General features: G+C 40.4%; 1 protein-coding gene across 4 annotated transcripts in view; it reads right to left on the bottom strand.

Moving 5' to 3' along the window:
* MKLN1 (muskelin 1) overlaps positions 1–19,857 on the bottom strand; it is a 97,681-nt gene that overhangs the window by 52,139 nt on the left and 25,685 nt on the right. For 3 of the 4 annotated variants that reach the window (XR_010069604.1, XM_063323693.1, XM_063323694.1), the window contains 4 exons: positions 15,760–15,869; positions 11,642–11,834; positions 4,027–4,104; positions 2,730–2,795 (listed from right to left, as the gene is read on the bottom strand). Coding sequence is in view for 3 of the 4 variants with exons in the window: in XM_063323693.1 (XP_063179763.1) it covers positions 2,730–2,795; positions 4,027–4,104; positions 11,642–11,834; positions 15,760–15,869 (447 nt within the window). In the remaining variant the exon portion in view is untranslated. Of the gene's footprint in view, positions 1–2,729; positions 2,796–4,026; positions 4,105–11,641; positions 11,838–15,759; positions 15,870–19,857 lie in introns of all 4 variants that reach the window. The other variant, XM_063323696.1, reaches the window with a different exon arrangement.

Raw genomic sequence — 19,857 nt, 5'->3', positions numbered from 1 at the left:
TTACTAAATGTTTGTGCATATGCATGCCAAAACCAACTTCCTAATTCTGCCATCCACAGTCATTTCAGTCTTACTGTTAATATGATTAAAAGCATGGAAGACATTGTGAGAATCAGTAACTCACAGATTTTTTTCATATAGGAAGATATTCGTCTGCATTCTCAGTTCTGTATCCCAAAATGCCTGTGCTTTCATTTCAAAAAGCCTGAAAAGTTTTTCAAAGCACAAAGAACACTATGCTTATTCTAAGACAGCTGCAGCAGGTGTTAAGAGGGTGATCATCAGATGGAAGTGAGCTACAGCACAAGGTACTGGTTGCCGGTAGAGATGCCAGAATTGCTTTCAGTTACTTTCAGCCTACCCTAATTGGAAGATAAAACATGCTAAAAGGCAGTTTAGACCAGGTTAAACTACATCGTACCTGAAACAGAGCATAAACAGAGTCTCTGTGCCTCAATTCACTATCAGTAACTTCAGATTTAGCTCAACTACTTACAACCCATATCCTCTATCCTGACACTAACAGGCACACATGCAGCAGGCACAGTACTATTACAAAACCTAGTAATAATAAACTTACATTTTTGTAGTCAGTAATAAACAGTTAATATTTCCTTGAGGTTAATCAAAAAGCAGAACCATTTATAGTTCAGTTATAGCTACAGCAGGTCTGGACGTCAGAGATTAAAATTTGCTTCCAACACCTATTCTATGTGATACGAAACTTCAGAACTTGCTTATGTGTATTATCATGGGTGTTTCGCTTCATTTCTGAAAGATAACATTTGAAAAAAACATTCGTTTTTGAAAAGGACCTCACCTCTCTAATAAGGAATGCAAAGTGAGCTTATTTTTCTTCAGTTTCCAAAGACTTCCGAGAAAAACAACTCAACAAATCTGTGAGTAAGGAAGGGAGGATGCCTTTAAGGGGAAGAGTAGGCTGCTGCTCCTTTTTCCATTAACGCTAGATTTGCTCAAGATTAGACAGGGAACTTTACAGCTCCAGTCTGTAAAACACATGTAACTGGCCAAATTCCCACAGTCTCACTAAACACTACCTGTATTCAAAAGGAAAACTCAAGCAATCAGAACAGCTGGTTTTAAGAAGAACAGCACCAAAAACTTTCCCTGGCCTGTTCATCAGCCAAATTAAATGGCAAAACTGATAATCTCAGAAACGTTTTGCCTTTTACAAGCCTCAGTGGCCCTGGACGCAAAACTAAGGGCAACTTCCCAAATATTCCATAGAGAAACTTTCTGAAGGTATCCTGCCGCCGCTGGATAGAGCTGCAGCGAAGAAGGGACAAGCATGACAGAGGGAGATCCAGTTCTCCCACACTGGGAGCACTCCGTAGGTGCTCTCCAGCCAGTTCTGTGCAAGTAAAAAAAAATGGGATATCAATGCTTTTAACTGCCTTGTTAAACCAGAGTGAAAACTCTGTCAGGGGCTGAGATAAGCTTACTAGGACTTAAGAAAACCAACAGGAATGGAAATGAAGACTCACACTACCATGAATAATTATTTTAAGGAGGTCTAAAGGACTATCAGTTCCAAGTTGACAAGTCTTGTGTTTCTTCGTCATGCTTGTGAAACAGTCCCTGTCTACTTATTCGCTGAGGCCACTAGGGAGCGTTCCCAGCTTCTTTTGTAGGCAAACGCCAGCAATCCACCCGCAGCATTTTATTCTAATGAATCTCAAACCTCTTCCACCAAAAAAAAAAAGTTTGCTTTCATACACTAAATAACTCAAGCGCTTCCTCTAGAGCCGTAACTACACCGAGTAAAAGCCAAAGACTGCAGCTACTGCTGCATTTTTGCTTGTTCACTATGACTTAGCAAATTACTCCTGAAGATACTATCCTGTCACATGCTTCACTCCCCATCCATATCAGCATAACAGACGCAGCAATGAGAATTTTTGCCAACTCCCCTCAATGCCACCCTATATTCCCCTCCGCCACTCATGCCCTGATCTTGTTTCTCCTTTCCTAGGAACAAGCCTTTTACTCATACAAATCATTTACTCAGCAAAGATGCAGGCAGATGCGTTCCTTATTTTAGTAAGCAATGACGTACCACAGAAATCTGATTAAATAAAAGCAAGACAAAGATATAGAAAATTATGGAGAACAACAATCACCAGAACTGTTACTTATACCCTCCCCCTTTTCTTTTCTCTGCAGGCTCTTTCAAACAGAGGTTGAACCATTCTTTAAACTGCTATAGGAAACATTTTTGTAAAAAAAGTCTAACAAATTATATTTAACTGGACTTCCTTGCACACTATGGAAATTAGAAGCCACTCCAACCAAAAAACAAAGAATGTTTCAACACATAAAATCTATTGCTTGAGCGCTATTCTAAAGAGCACAGTATGTAGCAGATAAGGGAAATAATCAGCCCTAATTTCTCTTCTCTTGTTTAAGCTCCTGCTCAAGGAGAGTAGGAGGGACAAAAAATTAAAAACAATTGTTCTTGGTTTCTTAGTTAAGACAACAACTCAACTAAGGCCTAACAGAGAACTAATAGGGAAGAAGGGGGCTGGGCAATGCAGTAGGAACATAGATCCAGTGAGAAAGCAGAGTATTTAATCTAACTATTAGAAAGTGCAATTTTTTCTTAAAACCTGAAGTTAAGACTGTCTCTGAAGAAAAATATATTTGCACATTTATTTGAAAAATATCTCATTAAGTAATTAAGTTAGTTAAGAAACGTAGCAACTACTCACCTGTCTGAACATCTATAACCATCTGATGGCCACCTCTCATCCCTGGTCGGCTGTCTTCCCCATCACCTTCAAAAAAGGGGGAGGGGAGAGTGTTTGTTATAAGATTTTTAAACCAAAGGAAAATACAACCTCACGTATGGCCTAAATACTATAAGAAAGCAGAGCATCTTAGTAACTCACCATTCTTTAAACATCAGCACAACACTTTTTCCAGGTAGCATCCTTCTGTGCTTTATAAAATCGTACAGAGTTTTGTACTGAATTATCTGGTGACTGACAGTATGGATAGCTAAAGTGAATACAGTACTCTGCTGCCATTCTGAAAGCCTTGGAAAGGAGCTTCAGAGTTCATGAAGCATGCAGGTCCACACAAATGAGGTCTGAGCTACCTTTGCAGCTCTCCACCAGAGAGGACAACCTCTTGCTCCCCTTCCATCTCTCCCTACCGAGAGCTGCTTGAAGGCCAAGCATTGAGAACAAATACTCAAATGACAGGGCAATGTGCCCATGGGATGGAAGCCAAGAGGTAATGATATAGATATAGCACAGCTAGCTTTGCACCAATTAATTATTCCCACATATAAGGGAATTCCAACTGTCCAATTAAAGCAGCTTTCCGAACACTTTAGATTTCTTAAGCATACTGGACAGGTGTCATCTATGGGAAGCAACATTAGAAAGACAACTCACATTCTGCTGGAAGAGAAATCTGCTTATACTCATAGATAACCCTTCCCAAGAGGTTTGCTCTACGTTTGGCGATTGTCACCTTGAATCCTACATTTGCTGCATGACAATGATTTTTGTACTTTGTAGTCAAAGCTGCCGCTACGATTCTCCTTTCAAGGCAGAAAGTAATGGAAAAAGATTCTGCAGGTTAGATTTACTGTACAACAGGCCAAGACTTCAAAAGATGCATCTCAAATTTGAAGTGCTCCCTGATAAGATGATGTATTTATCTGCCACTCTGCCGTACATTTAAGTTGGCTCCATGTGTTAAATCCAGTCATAAAGGTAGCTGCTCTCATGCTTGACCTACATCCTGAGATTTGCTTCTGAACTGATTAACTATCCTTGAAGTTACAGCTAGTGTTCTTGCAGCATTCCTTGCTCGACTAGAAACCAGCTTGCATTTCACTGACTTTGCAAACAAATGCAAAATTTTTCTTAGACAAAACCATTCCCTAGAACAACTGTCCTAGAGGAGGCTTCCTTGCATCAGTTTCTTGCTCAATATCCTCAAAGGTACAAGACAGAACTGGCAGTACACGGGTTATATCTTAGGAAATGTCCTTACCTTTGGTGCTTTTCGGGATGATCTGCCCCCAGCGAGGTTTGTATTCTTGTTGACTGATATACTGATTGAATAAGCCATCTGCAAAACAAAAATTTTGCTGTATGAAACGTTTATACTTTCACTATAGCAGAATCGCTTTTAATGCGGGTAACTTCAGTTTAGCTTAATCCTGTATGCTACTCCAAAGACTTAATTTTAAGTAAATTCTCTATATATGTCAGCTAGTTTATTAAACTTGTTAATGAACTAAGTGTGTAAGCATTAAAAGAAAAAGAATATTCATTACTAGACCAATCAAGAATTACCCAGTTTGCCTGCCAGGTCATGCCAATTGTCTATAAATCTCCACTGTGGGGTATTTAATTAAGATTAGAATCCCTCCCCCTTACTTAAGCAAAAGGAAAGTTGCCAGTGCATGTGAAATTCAAACATTTTAGTACATGTTAAGTTAAAACTAGGTCAGGCGGCATCTCTGGAGCTTCATCTAAGAAGAAAAAGGAAGAAAAGCAGATTGTTTAAATGGGACAACCAAGAACTGGATGAAAAACAAAATAATAGTTTACATTCTCTTCAGAGAGTTAAGCAAGAAGAGAAACAGAAGACGCATTAGGTCACTGGCCAGATATGCCAACTGCAGCATTTCTGTAAGAAGCATTAACTCCAGCACTCTATCCAAGTTCCCCTTGAGCCTTCCTCTCTCCCCTCCGTACACCTACCACATTTCATCTCTTCAGCATCTAGAGATACACTCCTTAATCTGGATACATGTTATCGGCCTATCACATAAACATTATTATTTTTTTTAAATGGAGATTCATAACGCCCGTGCTTTCTGGGACCGCTCTTTAGTCTGGGAAGTGCTTAGGCAAGCATTTGTGGGAACTTGTCGCTATTGCTCTTCAAATGTCTCCTCTAAAAAAGCCTACCTTACCTTCTGCAGGCACAACAAACTATTAGACTGCTACTGACCAGCCTCTTGACCACTGCTCACCTGGCTAAATCCCACCCATCACCCCACCACCTCAAGACACAAGCTCTTCATGACAAGCGTTTGTCCTGCATTTACACATTACCTGAAAAAATGGGAGTTCAGACAGCCAGTTTACATCATTATTACAGTGATAACTAACCCAAGCAGGTTGAGGATTTGAATGATGGATTTACACGGTTTTGTATCGAAACAGGATATGGCACATATACCACTAAGATGTAGGATGCATTCAGGGGTCCTTCATCACATAATACCCAACAGCTCTGCTCTTTGGTATAATGGTACCCGGCAAACTGGCTCGGGAATCAGTTTTACATTCCCCAGCAGAGAAAGGAAAAATTAAATTAAGTTGCATCTAAAACTTTTTAGTTCTTCCAACGCCAGTAATTGTTGCTTTGAGGTAAGAATTTAACAGATTATGAATGCCTCCGTTTATTTATAGAAAATCCCTTGGTAGGCATACAGACAAAAAAGAATAATCCCCACTGCACATATAACTATTTATTTACAAAAAGGTAAAAGTCTTTGTTAAGCACGACACAATGTCCAGAGAATATTTTAAAGCTTTTCCTGGCATCTTGTAGTTTGTCATGACTGAAATCCACGTTTTAATTAAAACCCAAGCTATCAAGTACTTCCTGGGAGAAGATGAATACTCTATTTAGAGACCAACTAATAGGAAAATAAGGGTACTCAAGAGCTCCTGAAAGGTGCTGAATTTGGTCTTAAAACACAAAACTGCTTTCAACTTTCAGAAACTCAGCTCTGCAAGTTTTTCAAATTAAATACTCTGTGAAAGCAGGGCAGATTTTACTTTCACGTGTCTTAGAGCCAAAAACATCAGCTCTCTCCTAGGCATTAGGTAACTGAGGAAAGCCAAAAGTTAGCTCAACATACGCAGAAAAGTGGTTTATTTTGCTTTTAAGAGTAGGGTTCCTAACGTTCACTTCTTCAGCCTTTAGGAAGTTGGGACAAGACGTGAGAGGCTTTAAGCTTGAGATTTCATGAATTCTGATTCAGAAAACCCAACTTCCAACAGAACAAATGCATGCGCTGTAAGAAATCCCATACTGACTCAGGCAGCTTTTTCTAGCCACAAACCTAGACAGAAATCCAGCCTTTTGGTTATCATTAGTGTTTGGTCTTCAAGACAGAATGCAAAACCGTATTTATCCCTATGGCAGCCAATAGATAATTGGACATAAATAGCTCAAGAGGATGAATTACACCACATACGATCTGAAAGGGTGATTTAACCTCTCTCCCATGCTCAACACCCACAGGCTACACTTGTCAAGATATGACACTTCTCCCCTACTGCGCCTTCAGCCTCTTTTAATAATGCTTCTTGTCTTCCATGGGACACTGGTTTGGAAATACTCCAGCTTGCTTCCCAGAAATGTTTCTTTCTGCTGGGAGCAATTCCACATTCATCCTACTTGCACTGCAAACCAGCAGCAGCTTGTTTTGGAAGCTGAATCACCACCTGTCTGACACCACCGGGGGCGGGGGGAGGAGGATTTCTAGGTGGATTCTGTATCCAATGCCAGACCTATTCTAGCGCACTCCTTATGTTTCTTGTCATTGCAGCACTGCTGACCAAAAGGTCTCCAAAGCTTCTGCAAGGCACTGAAGATCAGATCTAGGCCTGCTCACGTTTGTCAGCTGTATCCAATGAATCAGTAGTTTAAAATAAATTTCAAGACTCCTGTAGAAAAAGAACTAAGTGCAAGTTTTTAAAGGAAGTCTTTTCCTTCATTCCGGAGGCCTCTCATTTCAGTGTCCATGTTTACTCTCTAAAATTATAGCCAAAACCAGTACTTTAATTTTGTACTATTTTCAAGCCCTCCGCAGCAAGTTGTGACGCATTTTGGATGTAACAACATGAAGTTCACAGTGGTTAAAGCTTAGTAAATTCTACCTCCCTGATAAGCGAAGCCTTTATTTTGTCAGCCAATTACAGGTTACCTGGAAAGGATTAGGACACACATTGCACACAAAAATATTTACCTTGCTGAAGCCAATCAAGAACAAGTAAAAGTGGTATTAAGTTTCTCTTTAGACAACACGCATCTCTTGACAGGATTACTAAAATCTATTCACTTCACTGCCAATGGCCGAAAAAACTTCGGTGACATTTAGCCCACAATTTCTGGGTGTTGGGGATTGATTTTCTTAAGATTTTTTCTTGAACCAAAGAAGAATACCCAAAACACCTACACAGTCACAAAAATCCTTCCAAAGAAAAGCTGAAGCAGAAAACAAAGATGACACCAGATAAAGACCCAGCCATTACTTGATAATTTCCTCAAGACACGGCAGCAACAAGGAAACACACAAATTTTTTCCAGCCTCAAAGTTGTAATATTCTCTCGCATTTTCTTCTTAACAAAAATAAAACAAGTTTGTTTTCAAATCCCTACAAGATATGCGTCTTCTACACAAACCCTACCATCTACTTACCACAGGCTCTGCATCCCTAGCAAGCCTCTCCCCCTCCATATGTCCCAGTACTACAGACCAAGAAGCCAGCATCCATACTTTCTCAGAACCAAATCCAAACATATTTGATGGTAAAATTAAGGTATACGTGTATATCTAGAGCTTCCAGGAGAATATGACTCTTGCTGTGCATCCCGAGTTTTGGGAGACATTCGAGCCTGCAGCCTGTGCATCGCAACTTCTTGTTCGTCGGGGGCCAACTTGTCAACAGATAAACGCATATCACATACTGACACGAGAACTGCCAGAAGGAACACCTCGGTCCCCAGAATACTAATATGAAACTAGCAGATCTTCAATCCATTTCAAACAGCTTTCTACATCTACAGTAGCTGCAAACAGTTCAGCTAAGTAATCTGCACTCTGCATACTCTCTGTAGGAATATTAAGCAGATTTTTTTTTTTCTTCAATAATATAGGCCGTCTGAAAGCTATAGGAATGAATCCAAATGTGAAGCATTTGAACCAAGTCTGTGAACCAGCTGAGATTTAGGGAACCTTTTATTTTTGAGAGGAAGTCAGGCAGCTGCCAGAGTTTCCATTTGCTCGTTTTCTAAGTGTAATGCACGAGTCAAAAGAATCTGCGGGAAAAGTGTGGCTGCCTGCCACTGAGCTCTCAAAAGAAATCATCTGGTGATGTGAGGTGGAAGACAGCGTTCATCATTAGCAATGCAAAAGAACAAGGGTTTAGCTCTGCTAGCACTAATTCTTGACCACCTACTCTTTTTCTACATGACTAAGTCTATGGAAATAGCCTGCGAGAGATGCATCGCATTTCGCTTTTTAAATACCTACCACTGCAAACATTAGCCTCTACAGAAGACATTTTAGGCTGAACTGAGCGTGCAGTACCTCTGTCGCCCTCATTGCCCTTCTGTTTGTTCCTTTAAGGCAATGAACTCTCAAATCAGCGAGAGGTCAGAAGTTCACATATTCATGTCCAGTCTGTTACAGAACAGTTCGCTCTTTGAACGATTTCAGGGATAATTTAAGCATCTGTGTATCTCAATTAACTCTACACTTCAACTACACTACACGGACCATACACAAGACTAAAGTTAATCTGCTTTTATGTGGAAAAACAACAAATCAGAGAGGAGTTCACCTTAGAGACTAACCAGCAAGCTATGAAGAAGACTTCAAAACAAAGCAGCTAAGAAAGTAAATGGTCAAATACTGTGTGTTAACGAGCCTCTTTCAACCATAGGAACTTGTCAGAGATGCAGAACCAATAAGGACAGGTAACTGCTGAGGACCACAGGGAACAGATGGTAGCAATACTATAGGAGAAGGCGTTGAAGGCCAAGAACATCTATTCCCATACTACCAAGAAGAACGATCCAGCTGTTAAATACCAGGTACATTCGACACCTTGACTTGACTGTCGTCTTGTATAACTCCAACCAAAGTATTCCAGCTGCAGTTTCAGGTTCTTTGTGGCTATCAGAAGGGGTTTGTCCTAGCCTCTCCCCCATCACAGCCCGACCAGCTCCCTGACCTGGTTTGGCATGTGGCAGGCATGAGCACCAGTGCCAGGGAACACACTGTCCTGAGTAAGGGCAGGATTTACCCAGTTAGTAAAAACCAGTAGTTGTGTCCGCTTAAAGGAAACATGGGATACAACCTCAGTGTGTCGGGACAGATAACACTTCTCTCCAAAAGGTGGTGGGAGGTAACAGAGCTTTAAATGGGTACCAAAGATGAAGACAGCGTAAAGAAAATGCAGGATAGAGGAAGGAAGGTTAATGTATTCAAAGACAAGCAAAATCATTGCAACAAAGAAATGGGAGATGTGTACGCTGACATTTGACTTCTGCTAGCCAGACGCTGGATTAAAAAGAAACAATATAAATAATATGCATCCTCGTGCATATTATTCTGTCCCTCAGAAGCAGCAACAAAACAATGATGCTACTTGACGACTCTCCTGCTAAGTTATCCACAATCTGTTACTAGAAATACTTGCTCCTGTACTTGCTGGAACAAAAAAGGGCTGTCAAGACAAGCTAAAGCCTTCCTCTATTTTGCTAAAGTGACACTGAGTTCCTCACCCTCCAAAAACAGACGTGATTACAAGAAGCAGGACTGTGCACATGAAATTTGACAAGCAGCAAGTGCCTGTTAGTCAGTGTAAGACCTACAGCTTTCTACCAGGCAAGTCCTTTGCCAGCACTTCCACACCTGGAAAAGCCGAGCACTGCAAACAGCAACTCCACTCTCAATGTACACGGGGCAACAGAAACACCACCTGAGCTCAAGTCCTAGGAGAAAACTGCTGGATAGATAAATGTAGTATGTTAAATATTAAGTAGTAAAAGAAATTAACTTATAATAGTTCAAAAAATGAGGCCACAAACAATCACTTCACTTAGTGCCCAAGAAAAAAAGTCCATTTTTGAGGGAACTTTTTCAGCACATTCTAGACTTCTAGTAAAATTCCATTGAAGAAACAGTTTCTACTACAGCTTGCAATGAAGTGGAAAGATGACAGCCTCTAGGCACTGATGAGATTAAGCCACAGCCAAGGCAGCAGACCAATGCATTGATAAAATCATCACCATCAGCATATAGCACCACTGGCTCTCAGCAGATCCCGCCTCATATTGGAGGGCTCATCAGCTCCCCCCAGGCACTCGAGTCTTTGCGAAACACTGCAAAGACTGAAATAGCCAGCCACAGCTCCCTGCTGCTTTCTCATCCTGCAGCCCTCACTTGCCCTTAAAATTCAGGAGGGAGCTGCCAGTTGCAAAATGCCCCTGCATTGCAGGAAGCTGTTCACACTCCCATTCCAGCCAACACCACCACATTGTCTCAGGAGGGCAGGCAACACTCAGGAGGGCGAGGATGAACACTAGCAATTCTCAGTCTCAACGCCTGTAGCTGCTCAGGAAGCTCAGCCCAGGGCAGAGCTCTTCTGTTCTGTCTTTATAGTTGAGAAACCTTGAGCTAAAACCTGTAGAAAGCCATTTACTGCAGTTTTTGACAACCTGTTGCAATAAGTTCCCTAACACTGTGTGTAGTTGAACAGCTTCCTCACAAAGAGATGATGCTGTTCATGGAAGATAATCCTTTACTTTAAAGCTATCATTTCTATCATATCCTGAGAACCACTTGCAACTTTAGTGGTACAACCACGCTGATGGAGTCAAGCAGGTTACTGGCATCTATCTGAAAGATGTTACAAAATGACTGATTAGCCCAGCATTAGAAAAAAAACATCTCTGGTGCCAGACATCCATGAAATTGGTCCACTAAGCCCCTAACTCTACTGACATCAGACACAAGGTTCTCTTCTTATGCCAGTACAAGTTTCCCGTGAAGAGAAACTGCATGTAGTCAAAAAAGCACTACGCCAACAGCCAAGAGTCCCTCTGTTTATCGGATTGTGATCCAAAAATCACTGCACAGGTCTTCAAAGACACTTCAGTGCAATAGCCCGATTCCCTCTGTGTCCCATTCTACCAACAGAAAGTAGATTTCCCCCATTTCAGGAGCTGAGAGCTGGTTACACACAGTGCTTTTAACTTGAAAATTTCCAGTAGTTACAATGAAAGCGGCTGCCAATGTCCTGCCCTGCAAGGGAAGGCAGGCTCTGCCTCCAGTCACTGTGACTACTTCTGCACCATTCTCCAAGGACTGTTTTCCTCATAAGCAAAGACACCATTCTCAATCAAATACAGCTGAAAACATCTGCTGAAACAGTAACTAGGTGGTAAGCTACAACCAAAAACCATGACACAGATCGCTACTGAGAACTCAAGTTCTACGCTTCCCTGCTTACCACTCCAGTGACTTTTCTGATAGTTAAGCCCACCTTCAGCTTGCCAGCCACGTATATGAAGGGCTTACCTTTACCCACTCTTAAGTGCACCACATTGTCACCTCTGGGGGAAAGGGACTCCAAAAGTAGCTGATAGGAGATTTCACAGTCGCATTTTTAGCCTTCATCATATACATACTCACAAGTCCAAAAGCTGACAGTACACCACAGGAGATACGAAATAGCATATGGACCATCCAGTTCTAATACTAAGTACATTAACAATCAAAGTAAGAATATTCCAGTGCTTTTTTATTAAAAAAAAAATATATATATATATCAGACCCCACTGATTCTCTTACCATTAACAGCTTTTTCTATCAGTTCTTCACAAGCATCAAAGTCTCCCTTCAATACCAGTTTGTCATGCAGGTCTGTCAACATAGGGTGCTCCAGAGCAATCTTGGTTTTCTTCTGCAGCGACTCAAAAGCTTCAGTGTAGTTGTGCTGACGAAAATGCTTTAGGCAAAGGCGAATGGCTTCCTGTTCACGGTACTACTGGAACACAAGAAAACCTATGAGACATGTAGATTTTTCTTTTACCAGCACTGCTGGGAGCTACCTGTGAACCTGCTTGGAGCCAGAAGCAGGATCTCTTACACGCGCTGCACATAAATTGCTCAAGAGCTTACAGAGGAGCACTAAAGAAAAGACGTTACAAGCTGTGCAGCATTTAATTTCCAACAGTATAGAAACTATACAACTTGATACCACCCAATTTAATAGGCATACAAGAAGAGAGTGCACAGCATCACAGATCTCTGGAGTGACCATTATTTCCCCCCCATCTGCTTAGCCCTGCTGTTCGAGGCCTAGACGGAAGACAGAGCAGGAAAAAGCCTTTGCTATCTGCCTTACGTAATTTGATTGTATGACTCTTACATAACAAAATAATTTAGAAGAGTAAAATAGGTCACAGCTTTTCTAGAAGCAGAAGGAAAAAAAAAAAGGCCATGAGAACAGGAATACTTGCAATGACCACTGCTCCTGCAAAGGCAGAAGGGCTGACCACAAATCCTGTGGGTTCACAAGGTGTTTGGATCAGCAGCCGCAAGGATTTATGCGCACGCCAAAGTTTTACCTTCAAAATACTCCCTTGCATCTTGAAGCAGAACCCCTGCTTTCATACCGCAGGTGAGCCAAGGCTGCACATTTCCCACTGAGCTGTGGGAAGGGGTGAGAATGGCTCGAGAAACCCACACTGGATCAAACATCCAGGCACAGAAACGCAAGGGAATAGTAAACTCTGCATAACAGTTACAGCTTGTGCCGTTAACCTACCAAACCATCCACTGCGTTTTCAAAGCTGCTAACAATATGTATAAGTAACACAGATTTTTAAGTCAGTAAGCAGCAGAACCACTTGTTTTAAATAGACTCTTCAAACCTAAATTCTAAGGTATTCAAGAAAAAAAAAATAAATCTCGATTTCCGTCTTTAATACACATCTACTGTGGTAAAAAGCAAATGTAACTTAAGCACCTATAAGATTGATCAAATTACAGACAAAATATTTTACTCCAAAATGGACACCAGTGCTAAAAGTGAAGCTTATGGTATTTAAATGAACAGCATCTTTCTGAAAACCTGTAACTAACACTACCATTCAACAAAAATTAGTGCTCTTGAAATAATGGCTCTATAGCAAGAATCTCAAACTGAAGTAGCTAAAAAGAAACACGGCCATGTACTGTATTTTTAGTTCTTAATCCATCAGTATTTCACAGCTGCAAATAGCCAGAACTATGCATTTTTAGAAAATCAGTTCCCAGCCCACATGAAAAAGGCCAAGGACACGTACCGATAAAAATGCAAGACTGTGGCAAAGGCATATTAAAGCTAAAACAGTTTTACAGCACAACTGGAAAAAAAGAATATCTTTTTTTCCCCCCTTGGAGATACCTAAAACACTGTTTTTAAGCAAATGTTCACTTACATAAGTCAAGGCCAAACCCACATTAGATTCTTTGTTGCTCAAAGGGATAGAAAGCAAAAGGATAGCTGCACACCAGTAATAAACAGCTTCTGCACTTTCAGCTCCTCCAGTTTAGACATCAGATGAAATTCAGACTTGCCGTATTTCCATCAAGCCTCTCATGACTGATAGACTTGTCTTATAGACTGTTGGATGGAGGTTGGCCACTCGATGCAATATAAAAGTTTGCATTTAAGTGACACTATAATAGTACTTCAGAGGTTAAATGTAAAAAGCTTTTCTATGCAAAAGGTGTACAAAAAGTATATAAAAGGCTCCTTTCTAAATGCTGTCATACAGATTTAAAGAGATGACAACCCAAATAATAGCTTCGATCTGAAGCTGTAAATAATTCCTATCGTTAAAAACATAGAAGAGCATGAGACTAAGATATTAACACAGTCAAATACACTGGTAGAATTAAAAATATTTAAGTGTTCATTATCAAAACCAAAAGTGATAGCCATCGATAAACTGCCAAGTTCTTAGCTGCTAAAGTACACCCACTCTTCACTGAAAGCAAAGTGGTAAGGTTTTCAGGAAGCAGTAGGCCGAGCTGGATAGCAAGGAGAAAGCTGTACGGAGGGGACTGAGGAGCTGCTTTGAGTCCTTATCTGTTACCCCCAACTCCACTCCCTTCAAGAAAGGGAGGTTGTGTTGGTTGAAGGACACACAAAAAAAAGGATGGGCAGCTTCACGTAGAACCTTCATCTGATGTCTCAGGCAGTGAAGAATTATTAAATTTCAAAGCCTTCGAGACTTCCAAGAACATGCATGGAAAATAGTCACGCCATCTCAAAGAACTAGAAGAAACAGGTCAACCTTTCTGCCTTTCCCCAAATATGGGTCAACACATATCCTCCTACGCGGATCCAGCAACAGCGGCCTGTCAGGACTGTGAGAGAGGAGAACATCAGTGAGACCACCAAAAACTTGGCAACTGATCCTAGTAGAGCCCAAACAATTATGACTAAATCTCTGCCTTGCTGCTTTAGGGCTTTAAGCTTTAGTAAAACAATACTGGCACCCCTTGAAGAAGCTGTCACTACATACATGCTGACCATGAAAAGTGTCAATTCCATGGGATAAAACCGAACAAAACAGATGCTGACATCATCATCAGATGGCTCCTGACCAAAAAAAATAAAAATCAGCTTCCTGCTTGCTGCAACTGGTCAAAAATGCTAGACACCACCATGCGCAGAGGCAACAGAAAGGAGCACAGAAAATCATCACCAGCCTCTGTCAACTGGACTTTTCAGAACTGGACACCAGTAATCAGCAGACTAATGTCCACAATACCACTTTAATCATAAAGCAGCTACAGACAACTTCCACTCTAACTGTTAGTGCTGTTTTTAAATCCTCCATGAAGCAGCTTGTGATGTTGGTACAAACACATATGAGCCAGACAGCACGGCCACAAGGTTCCCTCACCATTCTGTCAGAACCATAAACTATTGAGAGGGCCTCAGTACTACCATGCACAATCTCTATCCCATTTACAGTTCTTTCTTCTGAAAGCAGAGATATGCTGCTCCACTACTCAGTCTTATTCAACTGGGAAGGACGTCTTCTCTGTAACACAATATGAATTTCATAAATTGTTCCAGAAGATCTATGCATACAAACCAGCAACGAAATGAATTCTGGTTGTCAATGTGCACTTCTTCCCCACAGGAGATGCATCTGTTGCACTTTATTAAATACAGTTTATACAAATAACATTTAGAACCCTTTGAACTTTCTGTCTATCAAAGTGACAAATGGCATAAATCATCTCATAGTCCAGTGGCATCAGCTCCCCTCTGTTCCAGAACATCCAGCAAGAAGACAGTAAGAGGGAGACATCAGAGGTGCAAGGAGCTGCAACAGGAAAGACACCAACATGGATTCTCTTTAAAACAAGCTCATTTTTATACCCTGTAACAAAAGCTGCGTATGTAATCCAAAAGGCTCTAGGCTCACATACAGCTCTACAGAAGGACTGGTATGGTAAAACAACAACTAATCAAAAGGCAAGAAGAGGGAGAAACAGAATCTGGTTTTGTTAAGATTTGTTTCCCTTCCAATACAAATACTATTTTACTAATATTGTCCCCTTTAACTCAGTGTTCCTTTCTTTTATTTTTTTTTCTTGTGATATCTACCTAGCAGGGGTTTTTTGGAGGTTGGGGTTTTTTTGGTGGTGGTTTTGAGGTTCTTTTGGGATGTTTTGTTAAGTTGGTTTTGCGTTTTCTTTAAGAGAACAAGCACATACAATTCAAAAAGATTCACTTAGAGTCAAAGTCAGCCATGTGGTTTGAGTTTTAACTATGCGTGTTTGTTGTTTTAATAGCTGATATTCAAGGAATGAAAAGGTCACATAATTGCATTACGAGAAGTTTCACAAGATTCTGAGAGTACAAACCTTCAAAGAAACAGGCACCTAAAATGCAGGCCTACCTTGCTGTACCAGTTGAGGCACGGTTGGACCACATCTGGATCATCAATGCCATTAAGTTCAACATACCAGATACTAAAATTGAAGCTAGGTCCCCAGGATAAGAGTGGAACTGGAGAAGAGAGGAAAAGGAGAAAAAGGAGGCATAAACATCAAACAACCACTGCGTTAGTCTTATCAGGCTATGCATAATACTATTTGAACAGAATGTGTTTGACTGTTAAACAAAATTCAGTATTTCCGATTTGACATAAGTTCTACTTCATTTAAGTAAGCTTAGGAAAATTACCAACTACGTCATGTTAAAGCAGTCATTTAAAGCAACGTGTGCCAAGCAACATTAACACAGCAGATCATTACAAAGCAGAAGCTTGCTTTAAAGCAGAAGAGCAAAAATACTATCATTTAAAACAGCTCAAAGAGGCAACAAGCTTTGACATGGATGGGAATCACGAGCATACTAGCGACAGTATTTGCTCCTCCTAGTACATTTATTTCCACATTTGTCAGCAACAATTATTTTCCCTAATGGTGAGACAAGAAGCTTGGGTATTTTAAATGTTACAAAATTAGTAACGTCTGTAAGCTGTGGAGGAGGGAGGGAGGGAAAACTGTCAGTTTCCAATTTAAAAACTGTATCTAATTTTTTTTTTTTTAAGCTTAAATCTGTGCAGCTTTTTGGCTAATACTGTTTTATCTGTGTATTGAAACAAACATACTTAAAATATTAAGTGATCCATGAAACACACTGTAGACTCTCACCTAAGGCTTCTCTACCACTTTGTGTTAACATCTGTGGTCTTACACTGATCTATTGATTAAACTGTAGGTTAAGACTTGGTTTTGCTTTTCAGAGCAACTCCAATTCCCCAGAAAACTGTGTGAACTCTGACTCCTTAAAACTGCAGTGAAATCAAGTGGTTTCATTACAAATATTTTTGTTTCCTTTATATTTGACCGTAACTGATCAACAGGAAAAGGTAGTATGAGATATGAATGAGTAGTTACCAGCAACAGCACGGAGTCCGCTACTTCCTCCCTTCCATAGAAACTACTTTTGCCACAGAAAAATTGCTTGTTGTTTTTCAAACCACTATAAAATACCACTGAGATTAACTTGTTGAACTAAGGGTTTTCTGACCTACTCCTTGAGGAAATAAAAACCAAAATTCGTCTTAAAGTTGTTCCTGCACTCTTAAAGGTTCTTAAGTATTTCCACTTCAGACAAACTAGATCTATTCTTTTTTGCAATGTGTTTGGGCATAAAGCATATGTTCAAATGCATAATTCTCTAAAATATAAGGGTATTTCTACAAACCTATTGGTAAAGAGTTATGACAACTTCAGGGAACCGTCAACCAGGAGAAAAAATTTTTAGAAAAGATACAAAGAGACTTTGAATACATGTTTCTTAACTGATTTTAATATCCATAAGTAGGTGTTTCATATGTTATAGCTCTGAAATCATCTTGTTCAGACAGTTTCTTTCTACTTGATTGTTCAGCATACAAACTGAGATGCTTTCAGAGCAGCTCCTGGTAGGTGCATGTTTGTGGAGACAGGAGAGAAGTGAACTGGTCAGAAAAACCAAGAGTCACCTGTCTTCTCTCCACATTGCATATACTCTGCCCAAGAAACTTATTTCTTGCTTAGTTTTATCCTCTGCACAAGATGAGCACTGCTAATATGGTACCTTAATACCATAACAAATTAATACATTTAAACACAAGTACACAGGTAAGATTAATCCTGGGTATTTCACCTATTAAGGTGGCAGACTGACAAAATACCACATGTAAGGGTAACACCTTCGATCTGTCTTCAGACCCGAACACACAAACCAAGACCAAACTGAAGTTAAATTTGCTATTTGCTCAGCTATAAAGAATCAAAGCCTTGCACTGAAACACTGAACCAAGCCACAGACCAACTCAAATGGACCAAGACCATAAGTTTCCTGATGCTGAACTTGAGGCCAACTTCATAATGTCGAGTTTACTGGGTGAAAAACTAAACCCAATTATTATCACCCTCCCACCTCAGTCCAGAAAAACAGCAGAGATGTCCACCACTTTTTTCAGCAGTGCTTCTCAGAATTTATACCAGCTTCTCCCAGACAAATTTAACAATTAACCCTCTTATCTTGGTAGCCAACAAAAGCCCAAAAGATGTATCAGGATACGCATAAGAATCCTGTGTAGCTATCACCACAAAAAAAATGCAAAGCTATCAGCTTGCTAACACTTCCCCCCCGCAAGTTAACTCCGAGCTTTCAATAGTCTTGCTTACACGAAGGAAACAAAACCGCAGAAATGGTGATTTTCAACATGAAGATTCTCATGGTGCAATCATCTACTTTAAGGAAAGCACAAATGTTAAATTGTACAGGGAATATAAAGTAAATGCTTCCCCAGAGCTGCACAGGCAGAGAAAAGTCAATCTAATCTTTTTAAACTACTCCACAGGAATAGGAAAAGAAACTAAGCAGGAGGGTTGAAACTGTAATGTGATTTCTGTTCCATTTAGGAAAGATCAAGTGTCCCGCTGGATCATCTCCCCATTTTTGAACCTCTTCTCTGGCTCCCAGGCTACATGAAGGTGACACCCTCTCATCCTTTCCTCTGCCCGCTCCTTTTGAGGCCTCCGCAAGTGTGCTCAGCTCTTTAGACAAATCTCCTTTTTGAGCAGACAAAATCTAACTTAGACCTAGAAGGAGACACTAAGTGCAGCGACGAGTCACACAGTCACACAAAAATACGCATTACTTGTCACAGTGACTCCCAAATCTCATTTTTACTTTTGCACAAATTTTGGAGGTAACAGCAGCCTAGGATCCCAGGTACAACTCCATTTCTTTCCTCACGCCTCCCAGTGGCTGGTTTTTATTTGTCCTCTCCTTCACCCACTTCAAACTCCACACCATGTGGGCACAAACCTACTAGAGCCTCTACAAGAGCTGAGAGACATCCCCCTCTAAAAATCAGTGTATATCCCATCCTGCCATACAGTTGCAGAGGCCGCACCTTATGCTATCCACATTTTGTTATGTTACTTTTTTCTCCACACAGATGTCTTTGAGGTGGAAATACACTATGATTAAAGGTGTTTAATCTGAAGCCTAAAACTACAGTATTCCTCCAGTTTTTACCATAAAGACACCTCAGCATGGCTTTTTGCTGCATGTACTAGGGGAATCCATCGCAAAAATACATATAACCGTTCAGAACAGCTGAACTGTCACTCCACAGTAAGTGGTGCCCAGCAGAGGAAAAAAAAATAAAATTAAAAAAAAGTCAATATCCCTTCAACAGAACAGGAAGGTATTTAGGTCACTTAAACAGTTCTTAACCCACACAAGGATGATTTTAGGGGATATTTCTCAATAACTGGAAGCTATTCCTAAGCAAGGACTGCAACTCTGTATACTTGAGTACTAGAGAGGACAGTAGCAGAGGCATTAAACACAGCACAATAATTTCAAATACCTCTCTCAAGCTAATTTCCATCTCCCTCATCTAGAGGCAGGACACACACAAACAGTGTATGTTTGGAAAAATGCAGGAAACATCCATAAAAAAAAAGTATTGCTCATTTCTATTACACCAAAGCTTAAAAATCTTCAAGCCTAGTTATAAACTCCCGTGCTAGTAGCAAACTGGCATGAGAATTACACCCAGCATTTCTTCAAGCTCTTCCACAGCAATCAGTCTTCACAACACCTTCTGCTTTCAAGGACACAGTATAAAGAAAAATCTCTACTTGGAGTAACCACAAAAACAGAGCCAGAAACAAAGCTCACAGACATTAAAAATATTATTCTTCGATATTTTGTCCAGATAAGTACCTTCTTCCCCCTCCCAGGTTCTTTAATAAGGTGCTACACGAAATGCAAAAATTACTTGTCAAGTAGGTCAAAAGCCTGCACAACTGTGCATTTCAGTGCTAAGGAGCTGAAGTTGAACTAATTAAACTGAAAGAAGTGGAAGTCTTCTCTTGATAAAAGGAGAGAGAAGTTTTTCTTTTGCTTTCTATGATTCTGAAACTTCCTTTAATATGTGAGCAGTGTAGGACATATTTTCCCCTCTCGCAGATCTACCTAT

Source organism: Chroicocephalus ridibundus, chromosome 1, assembly GCF_963924245.1.
Source record: "Chroicocephalus ridibundus chromosome 1, bChrRid1.1, whole genome shotgun sequence".
NCBI lineage: Eukaryota > Metazoa > Chordata > Aves > Charadriiformes > Laridae > Chroicocephalus > Chroicocephalus ridibundus.
Note: the sequence above shows the minus strand (reverse complement) of the source record. Positions and strands in the feature narration are given on the sequence as shown.